This window comes from Saccopteryx bilineata, chromosome 4 (assembly GCF_036850765.1).
Source record: "Saccopteryx bilineata isolate mSacBil1 chromosome 4, mSacBil1_pri_phased_curated, whole genome shotgun sequence".
NCBI classification, from domain to species: Eukaryota; Metazoa; Chordata; class Mammalia; order Chiroptera; family Emballonuridae; genus Saccopteryx; species Saccopteryx bilineata.
Window position 1 is genome coordinate 77,997,171 of NC_089493.1, and position 17,746 is coordinate 78,014,916.

Genomic DNA, 17,746 nt, shown 5'->3' on the forward strand with positions numbered 1-17,746 from the left:
ACAAGGCCATTGCAATCGAAACAGCTTGGTATTGGCATAAGAACAGGCACACACCTCAACGGAACAGAACAGAGCACCCAGAAATAAACCCATGCCTTTATGGTCAATTGATATTTGACAAAGGAGGCAAGAGTATACAATGGAGTAAAGATAGTCTCTTTAATAAATGGAGTTGGGAAAATTGGACAGGTACATGCAAAAAAATGAAACAAGACCAACAACTTACACCATTCACAAAAACAAACTGAAAATGGATAAAAGACTTACATGTAAGTCACGGAACCATAAAAATCTTGGAAGAAAACACAGGCAGTAAATTCTCTGTTATCTCTTGTAGCAATATTTTTGTCAATATTTCTCCATGGACAAGTGAAATAAAGACAAAGTAAACAAATGGTATTATATCAAACTAAAAAGCTTTTCCACAGCAAAAGACACCATTAACAAAATAAAAAGACAATCCACACAATGGGAGAACATATTCTCCAATACATCTGATAGGGGGTTAATAACCAAAATTTATAAAGAACTTCGAAAACTCAACACCAGGAAGGTAAACAATTCAATTGAAAAATGGGCAAAGGAACTGAATAGGCACTTCTCCAAAGAGGACATACAGATGGTCAATAGGCATATGAAAAAATGTTCAACGTCACTATCATCAGAGAAATGCAAATTAAAACCACAAGAGATACCACCTCATATCTGTCAGAATGGCTCTCATTAACAAATCAACACACAACAAGAGCTGGTGAAGGTGTGGAGAAAAGGGAACCCTCCTACACTGCTGGTGGGAACACAGACTTGTAGAGCCACTGTGGAAAACAGTATGGCATTTACTCAAAAACTTAAAAATGGAACTGCCTTTTAACCCTGCTATCCTACTTTTAGGAATATATTCTATGAATCCCAAAACACTAATTCAAAAGAAGATATGCACCCCCATGTTTACTGCAGCATTGTTTACAATGGCCAAGATCTGGAAACAGCCCAAGTATTCATCAGTGGACGAGTGCATAAAAAAGCTGTGGTACATATACACAATAGAATATTACACACCCATGAAAAAGAAGGAAATCTTAGCTTCTGTGATGGCATGGTTAGACCTGGAGATTATTATGCTAACTGAAATAAGCCAGCCAGAGGAAGAGAAATACCATATGATCTCACTTATGTGTCGAATCTAATAAGCACGGTGAACAAGGAATGGAATAGAGGCCAGAGGTGAGGTCATGGCGAACAGAAGGACAGCTGTCAGAGGGAAGGAGGATGAGGGGATGGGATCAGAGAAGGTGAAGGGATTTCTGAAATTATATATTTATAACATATAGATACAGATAACAGGATATCAAATCCCAAAGGGAAGGGGGAACCAGGCAGGGGGTGGGGGTAAAGGGGGTGTAATAGGGGCACGTTGTCGGGGGGTTAGGGTGTTATATTGCGTGGGACACTTGAATACACGGTAACAAAATAAATTTTAAAACTTTAAAAAATAAAATAAATAGAATCCAAATAAATAATAAAAATAAACAAATAAAAATAAAATGAGCAACTTCAAATATGAAAAACATTAAGAGTTCATCCCCAGTCATCCCTCCTTCCACATCCTCCCTGTGTGTTTTTCTTCCTTCTAAGCAGAACACTTCAAAGACGGTGGCATTGCTAAGTGCCTTCTCTTGTTTCCTTATCTATGAATTGGGGATAAAGCTAGCTACCCTACAGAATTGTTATATGGATTGAGTAAAATACAGTGTGTCCGTAAAGTCATGGTGCACTTTTGACCGGTCACAGGAAAGCAACAAAAGACGATAGAAATGTGATATCTGCACCAAATAAAAGAAAAACCCTCCCAGTTTCTGTAGGATGATGTGGCAGCATGTGCACATGCGCAGATGATGATGTAACACCGTGTATACAGCGGAGCAGCCCATGGCCATGCCAGTTGAGATGTGGACGGTATAGAGGAAAGTTCAGTGTGTTCTGTGGCTTGCTAAATTCAAATCCGTGACCAAAGTGCAATGTGAATATCGGCGCATTTATAACAAAGTGCCACCACATAGGAATAACATTACTCGGTGGGATAAGCAGTTGAAGAAAACTGAGAGTTTGGTAGAGAAACCCCGTTCTGGTAGGCCATCAGTCAGTGACGAGTCTGTAGAGGCTATACGGGATAGCTACCTAAGGAGCCCTAAAAAATCTGTGCGTGCATGTACTCGACAATTACACCTAAGCAAGACTACAGTTCATAAGGTGTTAAAGAAATGTCTCCGTTTTACGGGGTACAAATTGCGGCTGTTGCACACTATCAAACCGGTGGATAGACCCACACAATGCACGTTTGCAACAGATATGCTTCATGAGATCGACAATGATGCAAGATTTTTGCAGAAGATTGTGTTTAGCGATGGGGCGACCTTCCATATCTGTGGACATGTTCATCGCCATAATGTCCAAATATGGGCTGCTGACATCCTCATGCCTACGTTGAGTACGAATGTAACACCCCTAAAAGTGAATATGTGGTGTGGCCTGATGCATGATACAGTGATGGGCTCATTTTTTTCGCGGAGCAGTCTGTGACGGCAAAGTCCTATCTTGACATGTTGGAATTGTATGCAGTGCCACAATTTCCAGAAGGTGTCATCTTTCAACAGGACAACGCTCCTCCACACTACGCCACCATTGTTCGTGAGTTTCTGGATAGAACATTCCCCTGGCAGTGGATAGGCAGGGTTTCTGTCAAGCCATGGCCACCACGATCCCCGGATCTGATGCCCTTAGACTTTTACTTTTAGGGTTATGTGAAGCAACATGTGTACACTGAACATATCAACAACATAATCACTTAAAACAGAGAATCACAGATGTTATTCACTCCTTACCCGTGTGTGGCAAGAACTTCACTATCACTTGGATGTGTGTAGGGCAACTAATGTAGACCACATCTAACTGCACTGAATAGGTATGAAACTGGGAGAGTTCTCCTTTTATTTGGTGCAGATTTCACATTTCTATCGTCTTTTGTTGCTTTCCTGTGACCGGTCAAAAGTGCACCATGACTTTACGGACACACTGTATTTAAGTGCCTGGCATCATCTTAGGGGGAGCTCAGTAAAAAGCTCCTATCTGCTTAAAATCTTTCTGTGACTAAAAATATAAAAAAGTAATGAGCCTGACCAGTGGTGGCGCAGTGGATAGAGAGCATAAACCTGGGATGCTGAGGACCCAGGTCCAAAACCCGAAGGTCACTGGCTTGAGCGCAGGCTCACCATCTTGAGTACAGTGTCACCAGTTTGAGCATGGGATCATTGACATCCCATGGTCACTGGCTTGAGCCCAAGGTTGCTGGTTTAAGCAAGAGGTCACTGGCACTTGTTCCCCAGTCAAGGCACATATGAGAAAGCAATCAATGAACGACTAAAGTGCCATAACTACAAGTTGATGCTTCTCATTTCTTTCCCTTCCATCCTCTCTATCCTTCTCTTTCTCTCTCTCTCTCTCTCAAAAAAAAGTAATTCATGTGCTTCTGAAGAATTATTTCATGTTTCAAACTGACTTAACCCATAAAGTAGTGAGTTTTTTTCATGCTCACTGACATTCGGGAGCGAGTTTTTTTCAAAAAATGAAATTAGTTATAGTTACAGTTTTATTAACTTAAAATCATGTTTGTTTGATAACCAATTTACGGAAACAAGAAGAACACACATTTGTCTTTTTTAAATGTTGCCTTACACATTTTTAAAATAAAAGCTTTGTTATCTGGATGGTCAGGTGGCACGAGAACGTACATTAATGTTTGTACTACTCAAAGGATTAATATTAAAAAAATAAATTAGTTAAAAACTGTCATGAAATCATAAGTTGTAGAAATGGACAGATTTGGGGTTTTTTTTATTTTTTATTTATTTATTTATTTATTTATTTATTTATTTATTTTCATTTTTCTGAAGCTGGAAACAGGGAGAGACAGTCAGACAGACTCCCGCATGCGCCCGACCGGGATCCACCCGGCACGCCCACCAGGGGCGATGCTCTGCCCACCAGGGGGCGATGCTCTGCCCATCCTGGGCGTCGCCATGTTGCGACCAGAGCCACTCTAGCGCCTGGGGCAGAGGCCAGGGAGCCATCCCCAGCGCCCGGGCCATTTTTGCTCCAATGGAGCCTTGGCTGCGGGAGGGGAAGAGAGAGACAGAGAGGGAAAGCGCGGCGGAGGGGTGGAGAAGCAAATGGGCGCTTCTCCTGTGTGCCCTGGCCGGGAATCAAACCCGGGTCCTCCCCACGCTAGGCCAACGCTCTACCGCTGAGCCAACCGGCCAGGGCGGGGGTTTTTTTAGAAACTAATTTCTGAGCACAATCTATCCCTTAAAGATAAGTTTCATAATATTGATGAAACTATTCTATTTTGGTAACAATGATCACTTTCTACTCTGGCAAGTGCTATTGAATCAAATGTGCCCCAGGCTTTATCAGAATAATGCCAAGCAGAATATTTCTGCATATCCTATGAATGCATACTCCACAAACAAAAAAAATGTTTTGATGCCTAAAAATGTTCTGTCCCAGAGCTTTCCCAATAGTGACACAATTTCCTTATACTTGGAAAACAGCAATCAAACACATAAACACATAAATATGTTTTCTGTCTTATTCTGTTATCTTTTGGTACATTGGTGAATTTTCTCCCATTATTAAAACACACGGGTCAGCCTGATCTGTGGTGGTGCAGTGGATCAAGAGTCAACCTGAAACGCTAAGGTCACCGGTTTACAACTTTGGGTTTGCCTGGTCAAACCACATACGAGATGCAACTACTATGAGTTGATGCAGCCCCCTTCTCCCTTTCTCTCTCTCCCCTCTCTCTAAAACGAATAAATAAAATCTTTAAAAATTAATTAATTAGTTAATAAAAGACACAGGCCAAAGCTGAAAGAAAACAAAAGAATGATTCCCTGAGGTTAGAAAAAAGAGCACAGTAGTAGCACATTTCTCTTTTCCTCTGCTCATATTTTATTAGTCTAATAGTAGAATTACTCCCATTTTCAGAACATACAAAATCCAATGTACCCAAAATATTTATTAAATTTAGTTTCATCTTTATCAAGTGAATTTAAAAAAAAATCTAAATCAGAGTTCAGTGTGGTTTTAGCCTAATCATTCATATAGTGAATTGGAAATTATTAACTTACCTGGACGATTACTTCTATGTTATGTGTCCCATTACTGTAGTTTCTTGGGTTCCACTTCAGAGTGAAAACAGGACCAGACAAATGAATAGCTTGCCCTAAATGAACTCCATCAATCTTAACTGTGACCAAAGTAATGGAGGATAAAGAAAAGGCCAAGACTCTAAAATGAAAGCATACATAAAACGTGGTTTTAGATATTTGTCATTGGTTTTATAAATAAACCAATAATTAGCTGAAAAAAGAAAGTATCGGTAGAATCAACATGTGGTACAACTGTGGGACCACTTTCCAGATGATGTTTCTTTCTGAACGGTGACTTTTGGAGTTGCATAACTCAGCAAACCTGAACTGGTAAGAAATTAGAACTATTCTTTACTTTATAGAAAGCAGAATCAATTTCTTTTTTTGCATCAATTTTCTTTAGACAAAGCTGGAGTAGATCCAAACTTCTTTCTGAAAAAACTCCTTAAGTCCTAGTTTTTCTCACAGGAAGAGAATATAGGTTAGACATATGACTTTGTTCATCTAATATTGAGCCTTCCATCTACTCATTTGGTTCCCACTCACTCATTTGGTTCTATCTACCTAGAAGAAGCAATGTCACAAATAAGGCTAAGGCTATCAGGTCCCAGAGAATATAATATCTAAATCGGATATTCAGCTCCTATCAAAAACCCTGATGGAAAGATGTATTTCTTACTTTACTAGTGATCAAAAAATATATTAAAACAGCTTAATATCGCCTGACCTGTGGTGGTGCAGTGGATAAAGCGTCGACCTGGAAATGCTGAGGTCGCCGGTTCGAAACCCTGGGCTTGCCTGGTCAAGGCACATATGGGAGTTGATGCTTCCAGCTCCTCCTCCCTTCTCTCTCTGTTTCTCCTCTCCCTCCCTCTCTCTCTCTCTCTCTCTCTCTCTCTCTCTCTGTCTCTCCCTCTCCTCTCTAAAAAATGAATAATAAAAAAAAATTAAAAAAAAAACGCTTTAATATCATTTTTTTTCAGATTAAGTAATAAATCCTTTTAAAACTACAATATCCAAGCCCTGGCCGGTGGCTCAGTGGATAGAGCGTTGGCCTAGCATATGGCCATTCTGGGTTTGATTCCTGGTCAGGGTACACAGGAGAAATGACCATCTGCTTCTATGCCTCTCCACTCCCTCTTCTCTCCTTCTTCCCCTCCCACAGCTAGTGGCTTGATTGGTTTGGGTGTGGTCCTGGGTGCTGAGAATAGCTTGGTTGGAGTGCATCTGCCTCAGGCACTAAAAATAGCTCGGTACTCAAGCATTGGCCCTAGATAAGATTTCTGGGTGAATCCTGCTTGGGGCACATGCAGAAGTCTGTCTCACTATCTTCCCTCCTTTCATTAAAAAAATATATACAATATCTAATAATGATAAGGGTGCTATGAAACTGGCACACATATTGTCTGGTAATATACAAATTAGTATCTGTTTTAAAAAGTAATCGGGGCCCTGGCAGGTTGGCTCAGCAGTAGAGCGTCGGCCTAGCGTGCGGAGGACCCGGGTTCAATTCCCGGCCAGGGCACACAGGAGAAGCGCCCATTTGCTTCTCCACCCCTCCGCCGCGCTTTCCTCTCTGTCTCTCTCTTCCCCTCCCGCAGCCAAGGCTCCATTGGAGCAAAGATGGCCCGGGCGCTGGGGATGGCTCTGTGACCTCTGCCTCAGGCACTAGAGTGGCTCTGGTCGCAACATGGCGACGCCCAGGATGGGCAGAGCATCGCCCCCTGGTGCGCAGAGTGTCGCCCCTGGTGGGCGTGCCGGGTGGATCCTGGTCGGGCGCATGCGGGAGTCTGTCTGACTGTCTCTCCCTGTTTCCAGCTTCAGAAAAGAAAAAAAAAAAAAAATGTAATCAGGTACTTTATGCATGGTGGTATAAATGTAAAATTGTAAAGCCACTATGGGAAACAGTATGGTGGTTCTTTAAAATATTAAACACATAATTACCATATGATCCAGCAATTCCACTTGTGAATATATACCCAAAAGAATTACAGCTTTCAAAATAGTGACACAATTTTAAATGCAGGAATTAGAGTAGATATTTGTACACCCATGTTCATAGTAGTATTGTTCACAGTTGCCAAAAAGTGAAAGCACAAGTGTCTACCGATGGATGAATGAATAAACAAAATGTGGCACATATGTGCAATGGAATATTATTCAGGATTAAGAAAAGAAAATTCTGACACATGCTACAACATGGGTGAGCCTTGAGGACATTATGCTAAGTAAAATAAACCAGTTACAAAAGAACAAAGAATTCAATTTATATGAGGTACCTACAGTAGTCAATTCATAAACACAGACAGTAGAATGTTGATTGTCAAAGGCTGGGGGAAAGTAGGAATAAGGGAGTTATTGTTGAATGGGCACAGAGTTTTGGTTTTGGAAGATGGAAGTTCTGGAAATGGATGTTGGTGATGGTTGCACAACAATATGAATGCACTTAATGCCACTGAACCATACACCAAAAATAGTGAAAATTGTAAATTTTACGCATATATAAATATATTTTACCACAATTTTTTTTTGTATTTTTCTGAAGTGAGAAGCAGAAAGGCAGAGAGACAGACTCCTGCATGTGCCCGACCAGGATCTATCCGGCACGCCCACCAGGGGGTGATGCTCTGCTCATCTGGGGTGTTGCTCCGTTGTGGCCAGAGCCATTCTAGTGCCTGAGGCAGAGGCCATAGAGCTGTCCTCAGCACCTGGGCCAACTTTGTTCCAATGAGCCTTGGCTGCGGGAAGGGAAGAGAGAGATAGAGAGAAAGAAGAGGGGGAAGGGTGGAGAAGCACATGGGCACTTCTCCTATGTGCCCTGGCCTGGAATTGAACCCAGGACTTCCACACACCAGGCCGACACTGTACCACTGAGCCAACTGGCCAGGGCCAGGAATTCAACTTTTTACCAAATGATTTCTAGCAGCTATTGACAATCTTTGCCTAGATCCAGTATTTCATTAGAGTTATAGAGAAGCCCTGGCTGGTTGGCTCAGCAGTAGAGTGTTGGCCCGTCATGTGGAAATCCCAGGTTCGATTCCTGGTCAGGGCACACAGGAGAAGCACCCATCTGCTTCTCCATCCTTCCCCCCTCCCTTCTCTCTGTCTCTCTCTTCCCCTCCTGCAGCCAAGGCTCCACTGGAGCAAAGTTGGCCTGGGCGCTGAGGATGGCTCCATGGCCTCCGCCTCAGGCGCTAGAATGACTCTGATTGCAGCAGAGCAACGCTCCAGAGGGGCCGAGCATTGACCCCTGCTGGGCATGCCAGGTGGATCTCGGTCAGGCGCATGCGGGAGTCTGTCTGCCTGTCTCTCCTCCGCTTCTCACTTCAGAAAAATACAAAAAATAAAATAAAATAAAAAAGAAATAAGGAGCCTGACCCAGGTGGTGGCACAGTGGATATAGCATCAGCCTGGATGCTAAGAACCCAGGTTTGAAACCCGGAGGTTGCCAGCTTGTGAGAGGGTTCATCCTGCTTGAGCACAGGCTCACCAGCTTGAGTGTGGGGTTGTTGGCTTGAGCATGAGATCATAGATATGACCCTATGGTCGCTGGCTTGAGCCCAAAGGTCACTGGCTTAAACAATCGCATCATTGGCTCAGCTGGAGTCCCCCAGTCAATTTGTATGAGAAAGCAATCAATGAACTAAGGTGCTGCAACTATGAGTTGATTTTTCTCATCTCTCCCTTCCTGTCTATCCCTGTCTGTCTGTCTGTCTCTCTCTCTCACTAAAAAAAAAATAAAAAAGGAATAATGGTGGCCCTGACAGGTGGGCTCAGTGGTAGAGCATCAGCCTGGCGTGTGGAAGTCCCCAGTTTGACTCCTGGTCAGGGCACACAGGAAAAGTAATCATCTGCTTCTCCACCCCTCCCCTTCCCCCTTTCTCTCTCTCTCTCTCTCTCTCTCTCTCTCTCTCTTTCTCACTCTTCTCCCACAGCCATGGCTCGAATGGTTCAAGCAAGTTGGCTCTGAGCACTGAGGATGGCTTGATGGCTTTGCCTCAGGCACTAAAATAGTTTGGTTGCTGAGCAACACAGCAGCAGCCCTAGATAGGCAATGCATGGCCCAGTAGGGGGGCTTGCTGGGTAGATCCCGGTCGGGGGCACATGCTGGAGTCTGTCTGCCTCCCTGCCTCTCACTTAAAAAAAAAAAAAAAGGAATAATGATTATAGTTACAAATAAAGTAACTAGGCAATCTTAGATAGATATTTACACTCTTTCAGTTAGAATCCCACTTTTAGAACTCTATCTAAAGGAATTACTCAAATGAAGACTATATATGTAGCAGATGCTTATCTTCAAATTAGAAAAAAATCTAAAATAGATTGTGCCCTATATGTAAAAACATACCTAAAAGAGAATGCCTTCTAAGGAAAACTCAAAATCATTAATAATAGTTTTACTGGGGGAAAGAATACACATATAACCCCACACCCTATTTTTTCCTAAGGTGATGGCTGTATTACTTTTCAAAATAAAATGTAAAAGACATAATGAATATATATATATTAAAAAGAGGGCCCTGGCCGGTTGGCTCAGTGGTAGAGCGTCGGCCTAGCGTGCGGAGGACCCGGGTTCGATTCCCGGCCAGGGCACACAGGAGAAGCGCCCATTTGCTTCTCCACCCCTCCGCCGCGCTTTCCTCTCTGTCTCTCTCTTCCCCTCCCGCAGCCAAGGCTCCATTGGAGCAAGGATGGCCCGGGCGCTGGGGATGGCTCTGTGGCCTCTGCCTCAGGCGCTAGAGTGGCTCTGGTCGCAACATGGCGACGCCCAGGATGGGCAGAGCATCGTCCCCTGGTGGGCAGAGCATCGCCCCATGGTGGGCGTGCCGGGTGGATCCCGGTCGGGCGCATGCGGGATCCAGTCTGTCTGACTGTCTCTCCCTGTTTCCAGCTTCAGAAAAATGCAAAAAAAAAAAAAAAAAAAAAAAAGAGTGCTCTTGTGTTTGAGAAAGGCTGTAAGTCTCTTTAAGGATTCACACTGTCGCCTGACCAGGCGGTGGCGCAGTGGATAGAGTGTTGGACTGGGATGCGGAGGATCCAGGTTCGAGACCCCAAGGTCGCTGGCTTGAGCAAGGGGTTACTCTGTCTGCTGAAGGCCCGCGGTCAAGGCACGTGTGAGAGAGCAATCAATGAACAACTAAGATCTCGCAACGAAAAACTGATAATTGATGCTTCTCATCTCTCTCTGTTCCTGTCTGTCTGTCTCTCTCTATCCCTCTCTCTGACTCTCTCTCTGTCCCTGTAAAAAAAAAAAAAAAAAAAAAAGAGAAAAAAAAAAAAAAGGATTCACACTGTCAAATTCACATGGCAACTAAATATTAAATTCTATAACGTTTATATAGCTTTTACTTTTTTTGGAAGGGTATGTAGCAAAATGAAAAAAAATTTCTGATATATAATGTTAATATTTTTAAGCAGGATATAAAAGAATATGTATGATTATAGCAAAATAACAAACAACATGAAAATAAAAAGGTGGGATAAAATACACAAAAGTAATAATGGTAGGATTATGAGTTTCTGGATGGTTTTCAAACTTTCAGCAGTTTAAAAAATATCTTTAACTGAAGAGGAATGAAACGGTTAACAATATATCTTCACAATAATGTTTAGATTGTTGAGATAACTAAAGAGGGACACCTCATATTTGTTACATGGGAATGCAGTCACAATGATTTATTCTCCATCAATATCAAAAATTCAGAAATTCTCCTGACTGGGCGGTGGTGCAGTGGATAGATCGTCGGACTGGGATGCGGAAGACCCAGGTTCGAGACCCCAAGGTCGCCAGCTTCAGCGCAGGCTCATCTGGTTTGAGCAAAAGCTCATCAGCTTGGACCCAAGGTCGCTGGCTCAAGCAAGGGGTTACTTGGTCTACTGAAAGCCCATGGTCAAGGCACATATGAGAAAGTAATCAATGAACAACTAAGGTGTCGCAACGCAAAACTGATGATTGATGCTTCTCATCTCTCTCCGTTCCTGTCTGTCTGTCCCTATCTATCCCTCTCTCCCTCTCTCTCTCACTGTCTCTTTAAAAAAAAAAAAAAAAAAAAAAAAAACCAACAACAACAAAAAAAAATTTCAGAAATTCTGAAAAATTTCTACATACCTGATATGTGTTGAGTGAAGGAGTCTTTCTAGTGGTTCATGTTTAGGACAACTATAGAGGAGTGACTTAGGATTGGTGATAAGAATCACAGGCCACTCGCCAAAGATCAAATCTGCAAAGCTAAAGAGGTCATCATCAAAAGCAAAGATGCGGTACCTGAACAACAGAGGACAACAAGGAAAATTAGTCACTTCATATTTTAAGATGCATGAAGCTCATACATAGAACAAATGTAAAAATATAAAGGTATACTTTTTAAGATCATGAATTTGAATGCAGAGTAAATAATATTCTCTGTCTTCTTCCCTTGCTCCTATCACTTTATACCTCACATTTGTCACAACTGGAAGCTGAATAAAGCAATGAATTTAACTGTGCCCTAGAAAAATGTCTGTTACACAGCATGCATTCTTAATTTTTAAATAAATGTTTGTTGAATTAACTCATTTGATTCCTACACTTTAAGACTATTTTGGTCTGCTGAAGGCCTGCAGTCATGGCAAATATGAGAAAGCAATCAATGAACAACTAACGGTGTCGCAACGAAAAACTGATGATTGATGCTTCTCATCTCTCTCCATTCCTGTCTGTCTGTCCCTATCTATCCCTCTATCTGACTCTCTCTCTGTCCTTGTAAAAAAATAATAAAAAAAATAAAAAATAAAATAAAAATTAAAAAAAATAAAAAAGACTATTTTGAACCTGAGATGTTCATCATAAACCTAATGTGACATTCTTCATATCATCATTAATGCTACATTAAATATTAAAGTAAAACAATTAGAAATATCTCATGTTCTTTAAATCTTTATTTCTATAATTTTAATACTCATTAAAGAATAATCAAAGTTTTATATTTTCTAACTAACTTTTTTTTTTATCTTTTTTTTTTTTTTTTTTTTGTATTTTTCTGAAGCTGGAAACGGGGAGAGACAGTCAGACTCCCGCATGCGCCCGACCAGGATCCACCCAGAACGCCCACCAGGGGCGACGCTCTGCCCACCAGGGGGCGATGCTCTGCCCCTCCGGGGCGTTGCTCTGCCAGGACCAGAGCCACTCTAGCGCCTGGGGCAGAGGCCAAGGAGCCATCCCCAGTGCCCGGTCCATCTTTGCTCCAATGGAGCCTTGGCTGCGGGAGGGGAAGAGAGAGACAGAGAGGAAGGAGAGGGCGGGGTGGAGAAGCATATGGGCGCTTCTCCTATGTGCCCTGGCCGGGAATCGAACCCGGGTCCCCCGCACGCCAGGCCGACGCTCTACCGCTGAGCCAACCGGCCAGGGCCTAACTAACTTTTTATTTCCTTTTTTTTCTTCTTCTTTTCCAAGTGAGACGAGGGGAAATAGAGATAGACTCCTGCATGCGCCCCAACCGGGATCCATCTGACAACCCCTGTCTGGGGTCAATGCTCTGCCTATCTGGGGCCATGCTCACAACCAAGCTATTTTTAGTGTCTGAGGCAAAGGCTCCATGGAGCCATCCTCAGCCATGGGTGTGGGAGGGGAAGAGAGAGAGAAAGATGGAGAAAAGTGGGAGGGGGAGGGGTAGAGCAGATGGTCACTTCTATGTGTCCTGACCGGGAATTGAACCTGGGACATCCATTTGCCGGGATGATGCTCTACCACTGAGCCAACCAGCCAGGGAATTTTATAGCTTTTAGAACTAAGAAATGATTAACTATGGCAGAAACAATAGTGCTCACCAAATATTACATGTGCTCCCCTGCATTTCCCAGTCTCCCTGGTATTAGGTTGGAATCATGTGACTAGTTCTGGTCAATGGGCTGTGAACAGAAGCAACATTTATCACACTTCTGGTCCAATGTGCTTAAAAATGAGTTTGAGTTCTCCACGCTTTCTTTCCTGCCCTGGAATTGAGGTGCTGAACAGTGGCCTTTTAAGATGAAGGAAGTCTGAATCCCTGTCACCCTGTGGAAGACAGTTGGCCTGACTCATACCAGCTTTACATAAATGAAAAAATAAACATCTGTTGTGTTAAGCGACTGATATTTCTAGGTTATTTACATCTATAACAAAGCCATGTCTAATATTACTAATATACTATTTTTAAACTATTTTACTAATACAACATAAATGTTTAGTAAGGGCAGGTAAAAGTTAGATCCTTTAAATAAAACTCCAGATAAAACCCCGGAGACGGAACACAGGAGAGCAGGTGGGAAGAGAAAGGAAAAGAAAAAGTTTTCATAATTAGTATCATTTAACTGGTAACTATAGTATTACAGGAAATAAAGAGGTTGATCAAGGATTAGGAAGGCTATCTGGTAAAAGGCAACCCCAGCGCAGCCCACATTCTCCCAGTCATGAATAGACAGGTCTTAGCTCAAAGTAATTACAGTAGCCAACTTATTACAAGCTTCAAGCATAGCTCTTGCACAGATTCTAGAACAGCCAACTGGTATGAGTATCACCTACAAGGTAAAGCTGCTTTTTAATTAATTGAGGTAGTTAAAAATGGAAAGAAAACATTCAGCTCAGCAAATATTTATTGGTTACCTAATATCTTCAGAGCATTGAGTTTTAATAAATGCTCATCTATACTTAAACTATTTCACTTAAATAGCTCTCTCAAAATATATATGAGATTATACTTATCTATATTTAAACTATTATACTTTGTCATCATCAGAATTATAATATATTTATATTAAGTTCTTGCCTGACCAGGCAGTGGCACAGTGGATACAGCATCAGCTGGGATGCTGAGGACCCAGGTTCATAACCCCAAGGTCACTGGCTTGAGCACGGGCTCACCAGCTTGACTGCAGGGTTGCTAGCTTGAGCCTGGGATCATAGACATGACCCCATGGTTGCTGGCTTGAGCCCAAGGTCGCTGGCTTGAGCAAGGGGTCACTGTCTCAGCTGAAGCCCTTGGGTCAAGGCATCTATGAGAAAGCAATCAATGAACAACTAAGGTGCCACAACTATGAGTTGATGCTTTTCATCTCTCTCCTTTCCTGCCTGTCCCTGTCTGTCCCTCCCTCTCTCACTCCCTAAAAAAAAAACAACCATAATATATTTAGTTCTTCATGTATTTAATTATACTGTATGCTTTTGATAAGTAAGTTTCTTCCTAGAAAGACTTTAACCTTAACAAAACCAATTATCATCTATTTGAAGAAGTTAAATCACATCTTGTAGCAATAACTAGAAAAGTAGATATAAATAAAATTCAGGAGAAAAAAATGATATATTTCTAGTTCTAGTTTTTTTCAAAATGTGGTCCATAGAGAGCCTGATGTGCTTTTAAAATATGCATTTTTGGCCCTGGCCGGTTGGCTCAGTGGTAGAGCGTCGGCCTGGCGTGCAGAAGTCCCAGATTCGATTCCTGGCCAGGGCACACAGGAGAAGTGCCCATCTGCTTCTCCATCCCTCCCCCTCTCTTTCCTCTCTGTCTCTCTCTTCCCCTCCTGCAGCCAAGGCTCCATTGGAGCAAAGATGGCCCGGGCGCTGGGGATGGCTCTGTGGCCTCTACCTCAGGCACTAGAGTGGCTCTGGTGGCGACATAGCGACGCCCTGGATGGGCAGAGCATCGCCCCCTGGTGGGCAGAGCGTCGCCCCCTGGTGGGCGTGCCGGGTGGATCCCAGTCGGGCGCATGTGGGAGTCTGACTGTCTCTCACCGTTTCCAGCTTCAGAAAAATACAAAAAAAAAAAAAAAAAAAAAAGGCACTTTCTTGGGTTCTAACCCAGACCAACACAATCAAAATCTCTAGAGGTAGGGCCTAGAAGTTTTTATTTTTAATAAGAACCTTATAATTCTTAGGCATACTATAGTTTGAGAACTATTTCCTAATAGATGTGTCTTTAAAATCCAACACAACATAGTGACAGTAAACATAACTGTTGCAACAAGGTTTCTGCATAACAACAAAGACTGGCAGGCACATGTATTTCTTCAAAAACAGAGATATCAAGATTTTCCTTGGCCTGACCTGTGGTGGCGCAGTGGATAAAGCGTAGACCTGGAAATGCTGAGGTCGCCGGTTCAAAACCCTGGGCTTGCCTGGTCAAGGCACATATGGGAGTTGATCCTTCCAGCTCCTCCCCCCTTCTCTCTCTCTCTCTCTCTCTCTCTCTCTCTCTCTCCCTCTCCTCTCTAAAATGAATAAATTTAAAAAAAAATTTTTTTTTTTTAAAGATTTTCCTTGACTGGGCTCACCCATGATAGCAATAAGAAAGCTATCATTGTTTTAGCAAACTTAGCATGTATAGGTTTTATTCCATGGGGTAGTTCCCTTACCTTCTGTTACTCTTCCAGTCTCCCACCTCAAGTTCCAAAGTGCCCTGGAAGTGACGAGTGTGCAGAACAGGCATCAGTCCACCGAGTGTATGGAGGTGCCCACACAAATAAGCGGTAGCTGAACTAACCAATGAAAAATAAGTAGAATAATGAACAAAGATAACTTGTGGTGACAAACTAATAAAAATATTTCTTCAGGAAAATAAGATAAATAGAACAACATAAAATCAATAAAAAGTTAATTTTGATTTTGGAAGCCTGCCTCACCTCATTATTGACCGAATTCCTGGTGATGGAGAAAGAATAGTGGAGGTTGTGTAGTGTCCAAACCAAATACTGTGGTTGCTCTGGCTACTTTCCTTTGCCAGTAATAACAGCTCCTCCATCTGTTTCTGAAATGGAAAAAAAAAATAGAAGGATCTTTAATTAGGGCTCAGGCTGAAATCTAATGTCAGCAGATTAAACACCTTTGAAGTATTACAAAGTACATTATGTTTCAGGCTAAAATCCTACTAATTAATGACCTGTATAGACCTCAGTAAGTTTCAAACTGTTTTCACACACAATATAATTCATTTGATCCTAATATAACCCTGTGCTAAATGGGGCAGATATTATCCCCATTTGATAGATAAGTAAACAGAAATACCGTAATAATCTTTAACTTACATAAATTTATTTATATATTTTTTTATAAAAACAACCACTAATCTTTTCAGCCCTCTATACCACATTGCAATTAATAAAGAGGTTACTGATACTAGAACAAGATGTACATATGTTGCCCTAGCTGGATAGCTCAGTTGGTTCGAGTATCATCCTGAAGCGCAGAGGTGCTGATCAGGGCACAAAAAGGAACAGATCAATGTTCCTGTCACTCTTTCCCTTCTTCTGTCTCTGAAATCAATAAAATAAACACTTTTAAAATATGTACATATGTCCACAGCAATCCTTGTAACTGAATATTTCTATCCATTGCGCCACCGCCTGGTCAGTAACTGAATATTTCTAACATCTCTACTCACAGTAGCCAAAAATTAGAAACCATCATCAAATTGCATATATCCATACAATGGAATACCACTCAGCAATACATAAGGAAGAACTACTGATACACACAATAATATGGATAAATTTCAGAAATATTATACTGAGCAAAAAAATTCAGATACAAGAGTATATTCTGTATGATCGCAATTTATATAAAGTTCTAGAAATAAAACAAAACTAATCCACACTGACATAAAATCAAACAGTTGTCCCCTAGCACTGGGAATAGAAACTGACTTCACAAGAGAACTTTCTGAGGTGATGGAAATGTTCTGTTTTGAATGTGGTGAGAGATATACCAGTATATACACTTATCAAAAGTCTTCAAACAGTTTAAATGAATGCATTTTATTGTATATAAATCATCCCTCAAGAAGCTGACTTCAAAAACAATTTATATATATAAATATACATTAATATTATCTGTAAAGTGCTCCTAGAAATAAATTCTGGGACCCAACCTCAGGGTTTCTAATCTTTATTATATGCGACTTAAGTGTCTGTTTGTCGCCGATAGCTTATTGGTTGCTTGCATAACTGTACTAGCCAATGGGGTGAAGTTGCTACAACATTCAAATAGTCCCGCCTTCTGGCATGCCACCTCACAAATTGAGGTTAAAGATTGGAGCAATTATTATGCTGTTAAGAAATCTTAACACCAGAAGGGGTCTTTGCAATGGTACAAGACTAGAGGTTCTCCAATTGAAAAATAATGTCTTAACAGCTAAGTCTTTGACTGGCTCCTCTAAAGGTGAAATACATGTCATTCCAAGAATTGATTTGGCTCCATCTCAAACAGGGTTGCCATTTCAATTGAGATGTAGACAATTTCCTGTAAAACTTGCCTTTGCTATGACCATCAATAAGTCTCAGGGCCAAAAGCTTAAGCGTGTTGGCATTTTTTTACCTGAGCCTGCATTTAGACACGGTCAACTTTATGTTGCCTGTTCAAGAGTTCGTGAAAGAATGGACGTAAAATTAAAAATAATTGATGGTCCTCTGCAAGGTGAGCTTAAAAATGATGGAAAGATCTACACAAGAAATGTTGTGTACAAAGAGATCTTTGAAATGTGAATTAACATTTTATTATTTAAATCACCTTTATTTATTGAGCTAGCGGTGGC

General features: G+C 41.6%; 1 protein-coding gene across 3 annotated transcripts in view; it reads right to left on the reverse strand.

The window, feature by feature from the left end:
- The window catches only part of TMEM62 (transmembrane protein 62), a 56,033-nt gene that overhangs the window by 27,732 nt on the left and 10,555 nt on the right, over positions 1 to 17,746 (reverse strand). For all 3 annotated transcript variants that reach the window (XM_066276890.1, XM_066276889.1, XM_066276891.1), the window contains 4 exons: positions 15,840 to 15,964; positions 15,573 to 15,695; positions 11,317 to 11,472; positions 5,187 to 5,346 (listed from right to left, as the gene is read on the reverse strand). In XM_066276890.1, the coding sequence (XP_066132987.1) occupies positions 5,187 to 5,346; positions 11,317 to 11,472; positions 15,573 to 15,695; positions 15,840 to 15,964 (564 nt within the window). The remainder of the gene's footprint in view (positions 1 to 5,186; positions 5,347 to 11,316; positions 11,473 to 15,572; positions 15,696 to 15,839; positions 15,965 to 17,746) is intronic.